The sequence below is a fragment of the Mustela erminea genome, chromosome 12 (genome assembly GCF_009829155.1).
Source record: "Mustela erminea isolate mMusErm1 chromosome 12, mMusErm1.Pri, whole genome shotgun sequence".
Taxonomy (NCBI): domain Eukaryota; kingdom Metazoa; phylum Chordata; class Mammalia; order Carnivora; family Mustelidae; genus Mustela; species Mustela erminea.
The window spans coordinates 11,634,238-11,654,916 of NC_045625.1; the positions used below are offsets into that span (position 1 = coordinate 11,634,238).

The 20,679-nt window shown below is 36.4% G+C and overlaps 1 protein-coding gene and 1 non-coding gene across 10 annotated transcripts in view; both read right to left on the reverse strand.

The window, feature by feature from the left end:
- The window catches only part of RABGAP1 (RAB GTPase activating protein 1), a 154,651-nt gene that overhangs the window by 112,157 nt on the left and 21,815 nt on the right, over positions 1 to 20,679 (reverse strand). For 2 of the 9 annotated variants that reach the window (XM_032306350.1, XM_032306359.1), the window contains exons 3-5: positions 12,921 to 12,960; positions 1,499 to 1,733; positions 206 to 410 (exon numbers count right to left, since the gene is read on the reverse strand). In XM_032306350.1, the coding sequence (XP_032162241.1) occupies positions 206 to 410; positions 1,499 to 1,733; positions 12,921 to 12,960 (480 nt within the window). Of the gene's footprint in view, positions 1 to 205; positions 411 to 1,498; positions 1,734 to 5,895; positions 5,919 to 12,920; positions 12,961 to 13,689; positions 13,977 to 20,679 lie in introns of those variants that run through there. The other 7 variants (XM_032306351.1, XM_032306356.1, XM_032306355.1 and 4 more) reach the window with 6 other exon arrangements.
- Positions 18,456 to 18,563, reverse strand: LOC116571225. Its single transcript, XR_004277791.1, has one exon. It is a non-coding gene; the product is annotated as a U6 spliceosomal RNA (small nuclear RNA).

Sequence of the window (20,679 nt, forward strand, 5' to 3'; positions counted from 1 at the left end):
ACCACACACAAGTGGGGTGGGGAAGAATATTAAAAAAACTGTTCAAATGAGTAATTTTCATAAGGGTCACAATCCTTGGGACGTTAAGCACCAAGTGAATTAACTATTACGTGAATAAGATAATTATGTATTTTGTTCACTACTGCTTCTTTCTAAATCTATAGGTCAGAAATCTGATCCAAACATTTCAAAAAGCCGGTCTTACCTCACGGTTCCTTCAGACACATTCGGCACTGACAGGGTAACGTCTAGTGAAATCTGACATTGGCTTCTTAAGATGGACATCATCCGTAAGGCTTCCACTTCACTCCTGGGTGCATTTACTGAAGCACAGCCTAAATAAGTTAGTTTGCTGAAAACTACACTGTCTTCATCGGCAGCTGGTGTAAAAGGACTTGACCCTTCAGAATCTGAAAGAAAGAAAATGAAATCATTTTTAATATTTTGTTGACATGAATACCAAGTAAAAACTTACAAGTTACATTTAGGTCTACAATTAAAAACTAATGAGATAATATGCTAATGCCCCAGAAGAAATGCCCATTAAAGCCAGAAATTTCACATTAAAACTCTAACACCCAAATTTTCAGGGATTCCTTTACTGTCAAATCCCAAATCTAAAATGTGATCTGAGGTTAGATCTGATTTACATTTTGCCTCTTCTAATTTGTTCTGACTTTATAAATTCACATTTAGGTCAAAAATATATTTAGTGTTTTACCACTCTGAAAAATTCTCTTTTTTCTGATCTGTATTGCTTTATTTCTCTCATTCATCATCTTAGCTACTTAATGTTCTCCCAACACCCCTGCTTTCCCTTTCTCAAGAAAGCTGCATAGTTTTAACACTCTAGTTTTCCCAATGAGCCTTTGTAATTCCCCTATTCCTCCTCCTCTGTGCTGCCTTTTAAAAAACCTGGCAACTGGGGTGCCTGGGTGGCTCCGTGGATTAAGCCGCTGCCTTCGGCTCAGGTCATGATCTCAGTGTCCTGGGATCGAGCCCCGCATCGAGCCTGCTTCCCCTTCTGTCTCTGCCTGCCTCTCTGCTACTTGTGATCTCTCTCTCTGTCAAATAAAATAAATAAAATCTTTAAAAAAACAACAACAACAACAACAAAAAAACCTGGCAACTATTCCCAAAGAGCTATCTATACAGGCCTGCAGCAAATATCTCTTCCCCAAGCATTATTCCTCCACATCTCTAACACTGTCCTCAAATTCCTTTTCTTGGAAAAATCTTGAAACATTCTGAAACAAGGCTTCCTCAGTGTCATTTAACTGCTGTTATCTCTTGCTTTGATAACCATGACGTACATTTAAAGTGAAATCAGAAGGGTACGTATACCTACCCTTCTCATATCCTCCTAAATCTAGAATCGGAACATTCTAGAAAACAGATGACGGTTTTTGCTTGCTCTGAATCAAACCTAGCACAGGGTGGGCACTCACATATTAAAAACAATAACCTTCAGTTAAGCAAGCAATGCAGCAGTCCTAACCTCCTTGTCCAGGTTTCACTGGCAAGCTCATCTCTGGTTTTTGAAGCCCTACTAATGGCACGGGGTTAATGGTAGATGAAGCTGAGAGTTGGTTAGAAAGAGGTCCATCTCCTTCACCATCCAGTTGTGACCTTTCCACAAGTTCCTTGTCCCCTGGCTGGTCGTCCATTGGAGGATCCATCAGCACATCTGCTAGCTCTTTTTGCAGCTGCTGCTCACTTCCATTCCCTATAATCTAAGGGTCACAAATACACGCAATCAGCAAAGTGAGAAAGAGAGGCCAGTACTAATTCAAATGGTTCCGTATTCTAGAGAAAACTGTCAGCATTTCTTTTGATAGAAAGATATCTTCTGAATGTTTTTTTAACAGAATAAGTCAAGATCTGCAATAAATAAGAGCTGCAGCTGCTCTCTTAATTCGCAGTTTTTCATGAAAAAGTGTATAGTGAATTTGAGACTATTGCCCAGAAATGTATGTGACAGTGTTTATTTGAAGTTTTCTACAGTGGCCTCAACTAACGAAACATCCATAATTTTACTTGTCTGGTGAGAAATAATCTATTAAAAGGAGTATCTTTAGGGGCTTCTCTAATCTTTAAGAAACAGGGAAAATGTGTTTGCCTACAGAAGTTATCATAGAAACAGACTTATTAGGTAATAAATTTTCACATGTATTTCACCACTCCTACTGTAAGTCAGTCTCTTGTAATCCTAAGGGAGACTCCTCTGAAATGAACAGTTTCTTAATGTTCTGACGGCACCGGAATAAAGCTGGTATATATAAAATGGCCTGAGGAGAAGCACACCATTTCAGTAATGTCAAGTGTTTTTCTAGAGTCATGATGGTTTATTCCTAGTTGCTCAATAAGGAAGTAAACAAGTGCAAAATCTAGTGGAAACTGCCCAATGCTAGGGAAAACCACAAGTGACAAAACTCAGTACTGTCACTAAATGCTTATTTAAGAAACACTAAAAAAAAATTCAACAAAACAATTTAAAAGAAGTCATGATCAAGAAAAGGGGTTGATTGGAGGCTTTCTGAAAACTAAAAGCTGACAACAAGTTAAAATGGGTGGGGCTAGGAGACTATGTTAAAGAGAATGAGGTCTTCCCAGTCAGTCAAATAAACACAAAAGTTAGAAGCAAAATTCCAATAATATCAGACATACCTCTGGACTGCCAAAGAACCCAGTTCAAAAAAATTTTTTTTTAACTCTATAAGCTTCAAGTTCCTTTGGCTGTAAATTATAACTGAGAAACAGTCTTAAGTCTTTTTCTTGCTGACATTTTCCCAAGGAAATGTGACATGTCAGCTACTCTTGCCACACAGGTGTCCAGTCTCGTGGCTTCGGTGACAATGTGTATTTCCCTGAACTTCATTTTATGTTTACAGTTACTGCTAATGGAACTACAAGTGGGTCCCATAATTTTAATTCTTTGTTATGCCTGATCCTACACAACCACAAATGCAACCCAATTTCTTCTTTCAGAAGTTGTACTTTCAGAAGTTTTTAAGCCATCTAAAAAACAAACACAGCTTAGTTCCAATTAACCTCTCATTCTTCCAGAACTGGAGAGCAATTACTGCATCACCTATAGTAAATAAAAGATACTCTAATTGAACCTAAACTGTTTTCCAAGGGGAAAGAAAAAGAACATAAATAGGATAGTTACAGGTTCCTGAACACAGATGGAGAAAAGATATTAGACTCCCTGTTTGTGTAATTAGTAATTAGAACTGGGGAGACTATCACCAAAAGAGCAAACTAAAGCAAAGAGAAAACATTATATTTTACATGTTACAAAGTACTGTTTTGTTCTTTGTTTTATAGAGTAATTAAACTCAAGTGTTCTGTTAGATAGGCTGCCTACATTTTCACGTATTCTTCAATAACAAAAATACACCTAAGCCTGAAAGAAAACACGTTTATATACTTGTATTTTGTTTGTACATGTTTATCTTGCATTCCTCTTTCATTTACAGAGTCTATAAACATAAGAACTGCCTTCTATTTCCACAACTCTTCCTTAAAAACTAGGAAAAAGAAATGTACACACACAAACATTTGATTTTTATAAAAACTGTTTAAAAACAGCAATGCAACATATGCTTTGGAAGATTAGGGTCAATACAGTACTCAACAATTATGTTAGATCATTTGTGAACCTTCGATCTAATTTCAAAATTACTGTGACATTATAATACACATACTTAAACCAGGTTAAGGTTTTTGTCATTGTTTTTGTTTTCTTTATTTAATAACTTTTTTTTTTTAATTAAGTAATCTCTATGCCCAACATGGGGCTTGAACTCATGACCCTGTTATAAAGAACTGCATGCTCCATGGACTTAGCCAGCCAGGCACCCTGTTTGTTTGTTTTTTAAAGATTTTATTTATTTGAGAGAGAGAGAGACAATGATTGAGAGAAAGAGATCACGGGTGGGGGCGACGGGGTGAGGGAGGGAGTTTAGAAGCAGAAGTAGACACCCTGCTGAGCAGGGAGCCTGATTCAGGTCTTGATCCCAGGACCCTGGGATTGTGACATGAGCCAAAGGTATACACGTAACTGACTGAGCCACTAAAGCGCTCATCTGTTGTTTTCTTTATCAAGACAGTCTTCCCTAGGCTTACCTAGGAAACATTTAGCCATGCCTTTCAGGGGTCTTAAACTTTGGCATGCATCAGAATCAGCTGGAGAACTTTTTTTTTTAAAGATTTTATTTATTCATTTGACAGAGAGAGATCACAAGTAGGCAGAGAAACAGGCAGAGAGAGAGATAGAGAGAGAGAGGAGGGAACAGGCTCCCTGCTGAGCAGAGAGCCAGATGTGGGGCTTGATCCTAAGACCCTGGGATCATGACCTGAGCTGAAAGCAGAGGCTTTAACCCACTGAGTCACCCAAGCGCTCCAGCTGCTGGAGAACTTTTAAGACACAAACTGTTCAGCCCTAGCTGAATTCTAATTTAGTAAGTCCAGGTGGACCTGATAATTTGCATTTTTAAAAAGTTTCCAGGAGATGGTGACAGTGCTGGTCTGGGGACCAGGCTCTAAGAACCAACCTTAGGTTAATTGTTCTTAACCATGACTACATAGCATAATAACCCATATCACCAGGAAGCATGCTAAAATTAAAATATGTACTCCTCCCTCCGCCCCCTCATCTCCCAAACAAACGAGTAAATCAGTCTCAGAGGTAGAGCCTGGGCATATGCATTTTGAAGAACCTCTACAGGTGATTTACAGAACAGTTGGCATGCCAGATTAGGCCAGCAGACTGCAGTTTGTTGACCCCTGATCCTGATGAACAGCTTAAACAAACCAACAACTGCTTATCACTAGACTCTGTGTTATAATAAAAAAATAAACCCACTGTTCCTTGTTGCCAACAGCATTCTTTTTTTTTTTTTTTCTTAATTTATTTATTTGTCAGAGAAGGAGGGAGAGAGAGAAAGGGAGAGAGCGCAAGCAAGGAAAGTGGCAGGCAGAGGAAGAAGCGGGATGCGGAACTTGATCCCAGGACCCTGGGATCATAACTTTAGCCAAAGGCAGACGCCTAACTGACTGAGCCACCCAGGTGTCCTGCCATACATTCTTCTTCTTCTTCTTCTTTTTATTTATTTATTTATTTATTTATTTGACAGAGAGAGAGAGAGAGACAGATCACAAGCAGGCAGAGGCAGGCAGAGAGAGAGGAGGAAGCAGGCTCCCTGCTGAGCAGAGAGCCCGATGTAAGGCTCGATCCCAGAACTCTGAGATCATGACCTGAGCCAAAGGCAGCGGCTTAACCCAATGAGCCACCCAGGCGCCCCTGCCAATAGCATTCTTAACAGAAAACACAATCATTTCTAAAATAACACACTGCAGTATTAGCCAACGGGTAGACATATAGATCAATGGAACAAAACGGAATCCAGAAACAGAATGACAAATATATGGCCAATTGGTTTCAAAAAAGTTGGCAAGATAATTTTTTTTAATTAATTTTTTATTTTTTATAAACATATATTTTTATCCCCAGGCATGGTACTGGCACAAAAACAGACACATAGATCAATGGAACAGAATAGAGAGCCCAGAAATAGACCCTCAACTCTATGGTCAACTAATCTTCGACAAAGCAGGAAAGAATGTCCATTGGCAAGATAATTTAATGGAGAAAGGGAATAAAACAAATGGGGCTGAATAATTAACCTGACATCTATACCTATGCAAAAACATGACGCTCAGCCAATACTCCACATCACATATAAAAATTAACACAAAATGGGTCATGGTCTAAATGTAAATCCTAAAACTATAAAATTTACAGAAGAAAACAAAGGAGAAAATCTGAAAATCCTGGGACACAAAGATTTCTAATGACACAAAAAGTAGCATAAAAGAAAAAAAATGTACCTGGGTGCCACAGTCAGTTAAGTGTCCGATTCCTCCTTCTGGCTCAAGTCATGACCTGTCAGGGTTGTGAGCTTGAGCCCCTCCTTCAGGCTCTGCACTGAGCACCGAGTCTGCTTGAGACTCTCTCCCCCTCTCCTTCGGCCCCTTCCCCCTACACTCTTGCTCTCTAAAATAAAAACAAATCTTTTAAAAAAATAATAAAATGATAAAACTAGAAACTTCTGCTCAAAAGACACCATTAAGAGAATAAAAATATAAGCCACACATGGTGAATATGTATCTGATAAAGGATTTATATCCAGAATGTCTTATAACTCAATAAGGAAACAAGCCACCCAATTTTAAAAATGGGCATTTCACCAAAGAAGGTATAGAGATTGCTAACTAATAAGCACATGAGAGAAACTCAAGTCATTAGCCATTAGAGAAACTGAAACCTCCACAAGATGCCTCCACAAACCTATAAGCTTGGATAAAATTAACATGAAAACAAGGCTAACAATAACCAAGGATTGGCAAAGATATGTAATAACTAAAAAACTCTCAAACATTGCTGGTGGGAATGCAAAAACAGTAGTGTCACTTTAGCCATTTTTTGGTGAATTTTACAGTTAAATATACACTTACCATATGACTCAGTCCTAGGTATTTAACGAAGAAAATTAAAACATATGTCCTGTGAATGTTTATAGCACTATTATTCATAATCATCAAAAAACTGAACACAAATGTTTATCAGCTGCTTAGTGGATAAACAAACTGCAAATATCTATACAATGGAACACTACTCAGCAATAAAAAGGAATGAATTATTAGTACATGCAATAGCATGGATTATTCCGAGTAAAATAAGCCAGACACAAAAGGCTACACCATCTTGTACGATTCCATTTATATGGCATTCTAGAAAAGGCACAACTTGAGGGAAAGAAATCAGATCACTGGTTGCCAGGGGCTGGGAAGGAGATAAGAGGACAAAAAAGAAGCACAAAGAACTTTTTGGAGTGATAAAAATATTGTGCATTTTAATTGTGGTGATGGTGGTTGTTACGAGTTTGCATTCACGAAAGCTTATAGGACTATATACCTAAAAGGGGTGCATGTTACTATGTGTAAATTTTACCTCAATAAACTTAAAATAGAAAGGGGATATTGATAGTGGCAAAGGTTATGCATATGTGAGAGCAGGGGTTAAATGAGAAATCTCTGTACCTCCCTCTTGATTTTGCTATGAACCTAAAACTGCTCTAAAAAATTAGGTCTATTATTTATTTATTTATTTTTAAAAGATTTTATTTGTTTATTTGACAGAGACACAGCGAGAGAGGGAACACAAGCAAGGGGAGTGGGAGAGGGAGAAGCAGGCTTCCTGGCGAGCAGGGAGCCCGATGCAGGGGTTGATTCCACGACTCTGGGACAAAGGCAGGCGCTTAATGACTGAATTACCCAGGCGCCCCTAAAGTTTATTTTTTAAAAAATAGAAAAAAAGCACGGTTTCTACAAAAGATGCAATGTGAGAACACACTGCTCATTTTTTCTATTTGCATGTCAAAAGCTATTCATCCAGAGTTCTGTTTTTTAACAATAACCTCATTTTACAGACTCTCCTGTGCCCACTTCATCTGCTGCCAAGATACAGAAACAATCCCTAGTATGTATCTACAACCCCTTCCTCAACTGTCTACTGGAGAGAAAATCTTCAGCTAGATGCCCCAGACAGTGTGTCAAACTTAACTCACTGACTCCTCCTCCTCCTGTATCCTCTTTATTTTTTTTAAGGAAGCTCTATGCCCAGTGTGGTGCTGGAACTCATGATCCCAAGATCATGCTGTACCAACTGACCCAGCCGGGTGCCACCTGGTTTTTTTGTTTGTTTTTAATTAGGGAATTGCACTACTACCCACTTAGTGGGCCAATGAAAGAGCACAATCACCCCTCACCCTTCACTTCTCTAATCCCCACATTACTCATGAATCCTACTGATCCTTGTCAACTGTGCAGTTTTTCCTTCCTCTCTTGGCATAGGTAATACCACAGGACAGCTAATGTTCATTTACATAAGCCTATTTTTAGGAAGACAGGAGTTTCCTTGCCTTTTCTCTCCTATGACCTATCTTTCACACAGCCACTGAAGTTACAACTGCAAAGCTTAGTTCTGATCAAGCACTACCTTACTTTTAAAAACTCCTATGTTTCCTCAATTCTCTTAAGATAAAGCCCAAATTTGTAACTATAGTCTATGAATTCTTCACAACTTTGCCCAATTTATGTTTCCATCTCTTACCAATCACACCAAATTACTCACCTTCCCCAGGACAGAGGATAAACTTTCAAGCATCTAGACTTTGTATAGACTATTCCCTTCCCTAGAAAGTAATCCTTCCCTTCTTTCTGCTAAGACCAAGCTTAAATTCTGTTACCTCCTCTGGGATATCTTAATCGTGCAATATGGGGTGTAATTACTTCCTCCCTAGGGATGCCACCATCACATGAGCATACATGTTTTAGAGAACCAGACCTTGAACTAGACTGGGCATTATTAGATGGCACAGACTGCTTCTTAAGTTATCTTTATATTATTCCCAAAGCATTGGATATACTTATTGCACAATATACCTACAATACATGTTTACTGAACTGAATTTTATAAATGCAAGGAGTAAATGCCAAAGTAATATTTTGATATTGAATATTCTACAGATTTTGGCTTAGTTATGAAAAATGAAATATGAATTCTTTATTTTCACTTTGTTTACTTAAACACAAACAAAACCCCATCATCTCCTATTATTCTGAGAGTCATTAAAGGTTTAATGTTTACAGTAAGAATACTGGGCAAGACCAGTTAGCATGATGCAAACCAATTTTATTCTGAAGTCCAAAAAAGACTTCCTTTCTAGGAGGGTTCAATGACATAATAATAATAATAATACTATAGGACATTTGTTTATAATTCAGGCACTATATGTGATTTTTACAGGAATTATCTCATTTCTCACATGGTAGTACCCGCCAATTAGTAAGCATCCAATTAGTATCTCCCTACCTCACTTCCAGCTATTTCATTTTTTTTTTTTTTTAAGATTTTAAGTTAATTTCTACACCCAGTCCCTACACGAGGGGCTTGAACTTAAAACCTTGAGATTGAGTCCCATGCTCTACCAACTGTGCCAGCAAGGTGTCCCCCACTTGCAGCTATTTCTAAATAAACTCTGACCCACCTACTGGAGTTGAGGTTTGAAAAAGCAAATAATAACTTAAAAAAAAAAAGTTCCACTTTCCATTATCCAGAGAAAACTAAGAACACACCTACTATTTATGTGAAAGACCCATTACTGAAATAACACCTATCCTTCCAAAATATATCAAATAAAAGTAATAATTTATACGGTAGAAGTGGCTACAGGTCTGTATCCTTGAGAGCAAAACTGCATTTATAGAAGAAAGGGACAAAATGTTTCAAAGACAACAGCCAGAGTCATTTCCTGGAGTTAATTTTCTACTCCTAACTTTATAGCCCCTGTTTCCTGTCACTGCAACAATACCAGCTAGGCCCTTCTGGATCTGACAGTTATACAAAGCTACTTTAGGTAGTTCGGGATCTTTTTCTTGGGATTTTGTCTTCAAGAGGCATGCTTAGGAAATGACAGTGTGCCTTGAGAAATCCATAGATGATCAGAAAATTAAAGACACATCCATGATATCTACAGTTCCCACTACTTGAGTCAGACCATAATGAAAATATAAATGACAATGCTTCAGACAGTAATATTACTCAGCTTCAGTGTAAAAACTAAGGCATTCTGAAACAAGTACATAAAGCTCACTTTTACCAGAAAGCACAGCACAAAATAACCAGAAGTCCCATTTGGATCCTAGAAAGTATCGTTACTAACCTCAAATCCACTCACATACTTGTTCTGTGATCTTTGGTAAATCACTAAATTACTTTGTGCCTCATTTATAAACTGCAGCTATTTTGACTATCCACCTCTTTATCTTCTGTATGAAGTTGGGAGCAGAGAAACCACCTAAAATTACCACTAGGAATCATTAACATTAATTTAAAAAGAAGAAGGAACAGCACCTTGTGAATTCATCCTAAAAGGTCAACTGAAGACAGACCCGAAGTATTTATGACTGTGTTGCAAAATAATGGGATTATGACTGGGTTTTCCTTTTCTTATTGTCTGAATTTTCTGTATCAAGCACACATTATTTGTATAACTACAGAGAACAAGTAACAAAAAGGTTATTTGGGAGAAAAAGAAAAGCAAGCATATTCAACTCCACTATATGCAATGCTCCTGACTTGGGGCCCTTTTCTTTTCGTCTCTCTACACATTACAGACTCAGTTCTTTGAGTAATTCTTATTCATTCTTTAAGGTTTTGCTAAATTGTTACCTACTCTTTGCTTTTCTAGGCATTAGGCTGTCATACAATTCTGTTCCTATCTATATTCTAGCACTTGATGAATTTTATCACTGATGACAGGGTTACTTATGTGTCTCCCCCATCACCACCATGATCCCCCTAATTAAACTGTGTGTTCATGGTTCAGTTACTTTGTTTGCTGAATAAAAGATCTGCATTAGAGGACAAAATCATCTGATACTAAAAACAAGTAATATCAGAAACTGAGTCAGAAGACTGGCTTATGCAATTCTAAGTGAGGAGTGACTTCTATATCAGCTATTTTAATGCAGTTTGGCAACTTCTTTCCAACTAAAATAATGTCCACTGAATTTTTCAAGAAGAAGAAGATTAACACTTTTTTTAAATCCTCTAACTGAACTTTCCACCAAAGAAGTACTCGCTCAGCAATGTACCCTCCAACCAATATTAACAGAGTATCTTTGGTTAAGAGATAAGGGTATAAGATTCCTACACAGGAGTCAGGTAAAGAAAATACAACATGTTCTGAATTTATGAGAAGTTCTCCGATTATGATGTGAGTTTTCCAAACATTTTATGAAGAAAAAAGCCTAGATTTTTAATAACCACACCATTGCATAAAACCTTTCTTTAAAAGGCTTAACTAAAGCATTGTCTTTTCCAAGAAGGCTTCTCAGACTCCTCCCCCAAATTGACATAGGTTTCCATCCTCTCTGTTCTATCACCCTTTGTTAATCTCTATTATAGCATTTATCTGTTAATGTTGAAAATTAAATATAGCCAAATTATCTCTACAGCTCCTCCATCAAAAGGTATAAGTCAATTTCCCTAAACCCCAGAATCTGGACTGGCCATGTGACTTGCTCTGACGAATAAAATGTGGCAGAAGTGACACCATGTAATCTCTAAGCCTTTGCCTTAAAAGACGCATTGCCGCTTCCGTATCTGCCCTAGGACTGCCATGTTGCTGTGAAGAAGTCCAAGAAGACCAAATGAAAAGAAAGATTCAGCCATCCCAGTCAAGCCCAGTCACCAATGTATCAGATCAATGAAGTTACATGAACAAAAACAGGACCAGCAAAACTACCCATTCAATGGATAAAATCATGAGAATAAATGGTTTCAAGCCACTCAATTCTGACGTAATCTGTTACAAAGCAAAGATCAGTAGAAACCACTTCAACAAGAATCCTAACAACGATCATCTACCCCAAGCTGTAAGCTTCCTGAAGATAGGAACCATATCCAATTTATCTCTGCTTTCATTCAGCCTTTTAAGAGCTTCTCTTTGTCTGTGATATTTGCCAGTTTTACTGTCATCCTGATTGGGACTCACACTGTTCCTTCAAGCTGGGGATCTATGTCTTACCACTTCTGGAAAATATTCCGCTATTATCTCAAGTAACTCCTTCTCTCCCATTCTATTTTCCACATAACTTCTGCAGATTTATTATGCAGATTTATTGATTTTCTTTTCAGCCATGTCTAATCTGCTATTTAACACATCAATTGCACCTTTAACTTCACTAGCTCTTATTTTCACTAAGTTTGCTTGGTCTTTTAGGTAATTTTGTTCATTTCTAATATTTTCCAATTTTTCTTCAAATCTTCAATCATTTAAATCATATTTATCTTAAAAGTTATAGCTAATAACTCAAATGCTCAAGTTTCGACAAGATTTGATCCTGCTACAGTCTGCCTGTTCTTTGTTCTTTATAAATTTTGGATTATCTGATATTCTTTATCAGGGTAATCTGTGGGAATACCAGGCAGCCTGGGTGGCAGGCATGTCCCTCCAGAGTAGTTCTGCAATTGACTCTGTCAGGTGCCCTAGAAGTATTACCAACCCAGGAATATTCAAGTAGTGTAAATTCAAACCCCAAAAATCCTAAGGCAAGCCTACGGGTATAAATTCTCAAGACTCCCCTCCAAACCTGTGTCCATCCTAAGAAGACTTAAGCTAAGTTTCCTCATTTTCTTCCTGTGATTTTAAGTTATTTTTTCCAAGTCTATCCTTTCAATTAGGATGCATCATCCCCCGAAGGTGCTACATAAGGAAATCTCAGTTTCAATATCTTTCTCTGTAAAACCCAAAGCCTTATCTCTTACCCAACTTATCTATCAAAACCCATGCCTACTGGTCACGAAGAACACTAAAATCCCCCAGTCTAGCCCCAGTGTAAGCTTTTATGTACAGATCTGGCTTTCACTGTCCCTCTTTGCTTTTGTTCCTTTGGGTTTCTTTACTTTCTTATGAATATAGCTGTGAAAGGATGTTTGTATTTCACCCAGCTCTCCTAAATATTTTGTATTGGGACATTTTTGGATTTTCTAGGTCATCACATTTCCAAAAATGGGAGTTGTCAGCCTCAGTGCCTAAAAACAGCACTTGGTAGATTACTGGTTGTCAACTCAATATTCAACAAAACAATTAGGACTTCTGGCATGGAAGAATGACAGGCTTTTAAATATATTTCCTAAATCCAATGCAATTTTAAAATACAGTAGTAGCTGAAAAAAAACAGTTTCAAAAAGAAGAGTATCACTGAGCAACATGTTGCAGCAATTTCATCATACTTTACTTTAATCCCATAGACTGAACAATAATTCTATTACTTTCTTCACTTACCAGTTCTACATACAATACTCCAATATACTGCAGAGATGTACTGAAAATACAGAGAGGAAACATTTTAAATTTGTAGGGCATATTGCTCAATTTCCTGGTCTAAAAAATAGAATATTTCTTTTCAGTAAACAAGATAAGATGAGAGAGCAAGAAAAAAAGTTCTCTGGAGGAGTCCTGAGGGTCCTTCCCATTTACCATAAAAGATTCATCAAATTAGAAACTGGAAGAGTAACTCAAACAGTACTTCAAAAATTAACAAGAAAATTTTCAAATGGAAGACACCCAAAAAGAGAGAAGATTGATCTATTTGCAAGTGTACTTGTTCATGCTATCTTCCTTCCTTTTACAGAAGCTGTTCCTAGGCTAATCCCTCTACTCACGCAATTGGAAACCCTTCTCCTTAATCAAAGACTTTGCTCTTCTCTGGTAATAGTAATGTCTTCCTCTTTAATGAATAACTCCTATTGGCGCATTTGTATCATAACATCTGTCACTGGAATCCCTATTCCTCTTCAGGTACCATAGTTTTTTTTCTTGTTCTCTTTCTTTTTAGCAAAAATCCTTAAAATGGTTGTTATACTACCACCACTTCTTCCTCACCTACCATTTACCACCCAACCCATTAAGAATGCTGCTAATAATCTAATCTCTCTCTTGAAAACAAAAAGCAAGCAAAAACAAAGACACCCTTCTTAAGGATCACCCAGGCCTCTATCCTGTCTTTTTTCAGTCACCATCGAAAGCAACCTCTCAGCAGAATCTAACATACCTGGTTATTCCCGCTCTCTTGAAACACTTTCTTCATCTCTTTTCAAAGGCATTCCAATCTAGTTTTCTTTATATCTAGTTATATCTTCTCAGTCTTCTCTGCTGGTTTCTCTTCATCTCCATCTCTCAATGTTGAAGTACTCCAAGAATCAGTTCTTCACTCAACTCTTCAGTTTCTATGCTCACTCTGTGGGTGATCTCATCTAATCCCATAGCTTTAAATACCATCTATATACTGTTGATGACAGCCACAGTCGCTCCGGAGGATCAATCTCATATAATCAACTACTTGACATCAAGAAATGGACACATAATAGTCATCTCAAATTTAACATGTTCAACTTCTGGTCCCTCTAACCCAATGCTGGTCCTCCTTCCATTTAAATAAATGGCACTACCATATATGTAACAGCTCAGGCCAAAAATTAAGAACCATCATTTATTTCTCTTTGCCTCAAATCCCACATCTAATTTGCCCACCATATTAGTTCTACCTTGAAAATATATCCTGAATCAGACCACGTTCACCTTCTAGTCTTAAGTCAACATTCTCTCTCCCTTTAATGAATGAAACAGCCTTCTATCTAATCTTTTTGCTATCGGTGTTGCCTCTTGATTGCCCATTCTCCATGGAGCAGGCCAGATATAACTCATAGTTTTGAGTATATTCACAGGTATGGGCAACCAACACCAACGTCAATTTAAAATGTTTTCATCACCTCAAAAAACAAAACAAAACAAACAAAAAAACCCCAAAACACCAAAACTACCACTGTTAGGTTTCAACTCTTCTTTCCCCTAATAACTCCAGACCTAAATAAGCAACAACTAACTGATCCTCTGCCTCTGAAGATTTGACTATTCTAGACAGTTCATATTAATGGAGCCATGTAATTTCTGGATTTTTGTGACTTGACTGTTATTTAACATGTCTTTGAGGATCATCTATGTTGTAGCATGTATCAGTACTTCATTCCTTTTAAAGATGATAAACATAATATATATAATAAAATATTTTAAATAATTGTATACCACATTATCCATTTAGTAGTTGATAAACATCTTCTTTATCTTTATCTTACGTCTTTCTTCCTTTGTCGCTTATGCTTTTGGTGTGGTATCAAAGAATCCACTGACAAATGTGAAGTCATGAAAATTTACCCCTGTTTCTTCTAAGAGCTTTACACTGAAGTCTATAATCCATTTTAAGCTAATTTTTGTATATGGTGTGAGGTAAGGGTACAACTTCATTCTTTTGAAAGGTGCTATTTAGTTGTCCCAGCACAATTTGTTGAAAAAAAAAAACCAAGACAAAAAAACCTATTCCCAACTGAATGGCATTAGTAAACCTTGTCTCAATCAGTGGACCACCGAAATGATTCTATTCTCAACTCTCAAATGTATTCCAATGATCTATATGCATATCTTTATGTCAGTACCACTGTCTTGATTACCACTGCTTTATAGTAAGTTTTGAAATTACAAAGTTTGGGTCCTCCAACTTTGTTCTTCATTTTCAAGATTACTTTGGCCTATTCAAAGTCCCTTGAAATCCAAAATGAATTTTAACAACTGGCATATAAACATCTACATGGATGTTACCTAGGATTCTAATAGATTGCAATGAAAATGCAGATCAGTTTCATGAACTCTGTATGAATTTCCATCTACTGAGCTCTTTTTTAATTTCTTTCAACAATGTTTTACAGATTTCAAAGTATAAGACTTTCACTTGTTTAACTTAACACTATTTCATTTCTTCTCTTTTTTTAAAGTAGGTTCCACATCTAGTATGGAGCCCAATGGGGGGCGTCAACATGCAAGATCAAAACCACAGCTGAGATCAAAAGTCAGACACCGATCTAACTCAGCCACCCAGGTGCCCTTAGTTCATTCTTTTTCATGCTATCATAAATGTTTTTTCATTGTCATTTTAAGATTGTTCATTCCAGGTGTATAAAAAATTGAACTTTTTGTATGTTGATCTTATATCCCGTAATATTGCTGAACTTATTAGTTTTAATAGGTTTTTTCCCCCACATTTCATAGGGTTTTCCATATATAAATTCATGTCAACTGCAAACAGAGTTTTTACTTCCTTTTTTCCAACCTGGGTATAATATTTTTGCATGCCCAACTGCCCTGGTTGTACAATGGTGAACAGAGGCTGCAAGTGCAGACACCCAGGTCTTGAGTCTGAACTAAAGGGTAAGAATCTACTCTTTCACTAGCATGAATGATTCTTACTGTTGAGTTTTTCATAGATACTATTAATCAGGGTGAGGAAGTTCTATTCACAATTGATTTATTTTCTACATTTCTTTATTTTTATAAAAAGGTGTTGGGTTTCATCAAACATTCTTCCTGTGCCTACTAAAAATGATCATGTGGTTTTGTTTTTAGTTCCATCAATATGTTATATTACATTCACAGTTGTTAAACCAACTTACATTCTTGGGGATAAATCCCACTTGATCATAGTATGTAATCCTTTTCATATACTGCTGAATTAAATATCCTGGTATTTTGTTGGGGACTTTCATGTCCATATTTTAAGATACTGACATATAGCTTTCTTGTGATGTCTTTGTCTTGATGCATTGGTACAGTGGCACCCTCATAGATTTAGTTATGAAATATTCTCTCCTTTTCTATTTCTTGGAAGTTTATAAGGAACTGATATTCTGATTTAAGCATCTGGTAGAATTCAGAAATAAAGCCATCTAGGCCTGAGCTTTTCTCTGTGGTATATTTTTTGTTACTAATTCAACTTCTTGTTAAAGGTCTATTCACACTAAGTCTCATTAGTATTTTTCTACAACTGTATCCATTTCACTAAGTTCTTTAAGTTCTTGGCATATTACTATTCCTAATAAGCCTTTATAATCCTATTTAAGTTTGGCAGTAATGCCCCCTCTTTCAGTTTTAATCCTACTAATCTCTCTTTTTCTTGGTCAATCTAAGGTAATGCTAATTCCGTTGATCTGAAAGAAACATGTGTTTGTTTTATTGATTTTTCTCCATTACTTTTCTATTTTGTTTCACTGATTTCTACTCTAATCTTTTGTTCCCTACTTTGGCCTGTTCTACACTTAGTTTGCCCTTCTTTTTCCAATGTCTCAAGGTGAAAGATGAGGTTATTGATTTCAAATTTTCCTTCTTTCATAATATAGGAATTTACAGGCAGAAATTTTCCTACATACATTTAATAAGCTGTATCCCATAATGCCTGTTTTTTTAGTATCTAGTGAATATTTTCCAATATGCATTGATATTTCTTTAATGTGTGTATATCACTTTAGTAGCTGTGGAACTTGCCATGCATGTCTTAATTTGTTAGAATCACGTTCTAATTTATACTACCTTAATTGTAGTAAGATACAAAAAATTATTCAAATATAGCAGTATTTCCCCATGGTATTATTATACATACTGTATCCATAAATATTACAAACCAACACATTTTATAATTGTTACTTCATATAATTGTGTGTCTTCTAGAAAAGATGAGAAAATATGTATTTATTTTGTTGTATTAATTTTATCAATCCTAGTCCTCTTCATTTGCTTTTGTAGTTTTGAATTACCATATTAAGTCATTTCCTAAGCTATAATACAGCTCTGCTCTAACCTACCTTGTTTTTTTTTAATGACTGGCAAATAGATCATATATCCGTATATAATGGGTACAATATATGTACATTATAAGTACATATTGTATATATAACACAAAAGAAGAAAAATGTATTCATACTGTCTTTATCGTTACACAATTATCCTTACTGGTGCTACGGATTAAAATTATTTGGGGTCACTTGCTTCTAGCCAGAGTAACTTCTTTCAGTATTTCTTGCAAGGTGGTTCTGATAGCAGTAAATTGTTTTTATTTCAAAATATCTTTATTTCATCTTCAGTTTTGACTAACAGTTTTGACTAACAGTTTTGCTAGGATTCTTGGTTAACAGTTTTTTCTTTGAACACTTTGAATATGTCATCCCAATGGCTTCAAGCTTCTACTATTTCTGCTGATAAGTCAGCTATAAATCTGAGGTTCCCTTCCAGGAAATGAATCATTTTTCTTTCATTACTTTTAAGATCTCCCCCCCGGTCTTTGGTTTTCAACATTTTACTAAGATATGCCTTTTTGTGGATCGGAGTTTATCTTACTTAGAGTATGGTGAGCTTCTTAGATATGTATTGCTTTTTAATAAATAAATGTGGGAACTTTCAGATATTATTTCGTTAAATATTTTTTCTTCTCATTTTCTTTCTCTCCTTCTGAAATACATACAAGGATGTTATTACACTTAATAACATCTCATTTTTCTGTGGTTTTGTTCATTGTTCATTCTTTTTGTTCTTTGGTATTTCTACTGATCTTCAAGTTTATTAATTCCTTCTTTTAAGAGTGGTTGGCTGGCTCAGTCTGTAAAGCATGTGACTCCTGATCTTAGGGTGGTGAATTCAAGACCACACAGTAGGTGTGGAGCCTCTTTAATAAAAAAGTAAAAATAATAAAATAAAAATAACAAAAACTGTTAAATTCTTTCTTTTAAAAAAACATATTTGTGGGGTGCCTGGGTGGCTCAGTGGTTTAAGCCTCTGCCTTCGGCTCAGGTCGTGATCCCAGGGTCCTTGGGTTGAGCCCCGCATCCAGCTCCCTACTTGACAGGAGGGCTGCTTCTCTCCCCCACTCCCTCTGCTAGTGTTTCCTCTCTCGCTTTGTCTCTGTCAAAGAAATTTTAAAAATCTTTTAAAAAATGTATTTATTACAGTATGTAATTGATGTACATTATATGTCATCTTTGCACAAGGGCCATGTTAATCATCTCTGTATTGTTCCAATTTTAGTATGTGTACTGCCAAAGCAAGCACATGTACATTCAAATGCACATAATTTAAATGTGCACTTTGGTGAATTTTGGCATATGCACATACCACAATCAAGGCAGTGGACATATCCATAATGTCCAAAACTCCTTGCACTCCTCTGTACTCCCATTCTTTTTTAAAAAACATTTTATTTTTTTAAAAGATTTTATTTATTTGACAGAGAGAGTTACAGCAAGAGAGGGAACACAAGCAGAGGGAGGGGGAGAGGGAGAAGAAGGCTCCCCACTGAGCAAGGAGCCCGATGTGGGCCTTGATCCAAGGACCCTGGGATCATGGCCTGAGCTGAAGGCAGATATTTAACAGACTGAGCCACCCAGGCGCCCCTGTACTCCCATTCTTCTTCCCCATCCCAGCATCATACCCCCAGGCAACCACTGAACTGCTTCCTGTGACTCTAGGTTTTGCATCTCCTAGAATTATATACAAATAGAATGTGCAATATGAGCTTTTGGTGTTGGGGGGGGCGGGTCTGTCGCCTTCCACTCAGCTTATTTTGATAGTTCTTCACGACTGTGGTAACATTTCGTTTTTTAAAATATTTTAAACACTTCTCCCATTTTATTTGTTATGAAAAATCTGTGGGTCTCTATTTTTTATGTATTTTTCCAACTTTTTTGAGACTTAATTGAAATAAAAACGTTGTTTAACGTGATTTGATATGTGTACATGTTGTGGAATGATTACCACAATAAGGTTAGTTAATAGATCCAACAACTCACACGATTACCATCTCTGTGTGTGTGTTGAGAACATTCAAGATGTATTCTCTTAGGTACTTTCAATCAATTATGTAATATAGTATAGTTAACTATAATCCCAATGCTGTACATTACATTCCCAAAACCTCATAAATGCACAACTGGAAATTTGTACTCTTTGACCAACGTAGTATTTCTCCCACCATCACTTCCTGCCCCTGGCAACCACGATTTTTGGCTCAGATTCCACATTGTGGAATGTGAAATATGTTTTCTGTTGTTGTTTCAAGGTATTTTTTATTTCTCTTTTGTTTTCTTCTTTGATTCACTGGTTCTTTGGGAATATATCGTTTAATTTCCAAATATTTGTGATTTTCAAATTTTCCTCCTGTTATCAATTTCGAATTTCATACCTCTATAGTCAGAAAAAAGATATTTAGCATAATTTCAGTCTTCAACTTGCTAAGATTCGTTTTGTGACCTAACATATGATCCATCCTGGAGAATGTTCTGTGTATGCTTGAGAAGAGTAAGTATTCTGTTGCTAATGACAGAATGTTCTATATATGCCTGTTAGGTCCATTTGGTCTATGGTACAGTTCAAGTCCAATGTTTCCTTATTAGTTTTATTCCTAAATGATCTATCCATTGTTTAAATAGTTTACTAAAGTTCCCTATCATTATCGTATGGTCTATTTCTCCCTTCAGATCTGTTTCTTTTGCTTAATATATTTAGGTACTCTGATGCTCAATACATATATATTTACAACTGGTACATCTTTTTGATGAATTGACCCATTTTTCATTATATTATTCCTTCTGTCTCTTCTTATAGTTTTTGACTTAAAGTCTACTTTGTCTGGTATCAATTCAGATACCCCTGCTCTCTTTTGGTTTCCACTTGCATGGAACTGCTTTTCCACCTCTTCACATTGAGTCTGTGTATGTCCTTAAGGCTGAAATGAGTCTCTAACAGGCAGAATATAGTGGGGATCCTATTTTTTATCCTCTCAGACACTATGTCATTTGGGGAATATAATTCAATTGCATTTAAAATAAGTATTTATAGGTAAGAACTTATAATGCTGTGTTACTGTTTTCTCACTGATTTATAGCTCCCTTGTTCTTTTCCTCCTTTCTTGATGTCTTCCGTGTGAAATGAAGTTTTCCAAAGTGGTATACTTTGATTCCCTTACTGTTAGCTTTCTTGTTATCTATTGTAGGTTTTGCTTTGTGGCTACCATGAGGCTTACATAAAATATCTTAATATGTATTACTCATATAACAGTGTATTTTATATTTGTAACAACTTCAATCATATATAAACACTCCACCCTTCCCCCCACAATATTTTAGGGTCTTGGTGTAAAAATGTAACTTTTTATATTGTATATTCATTA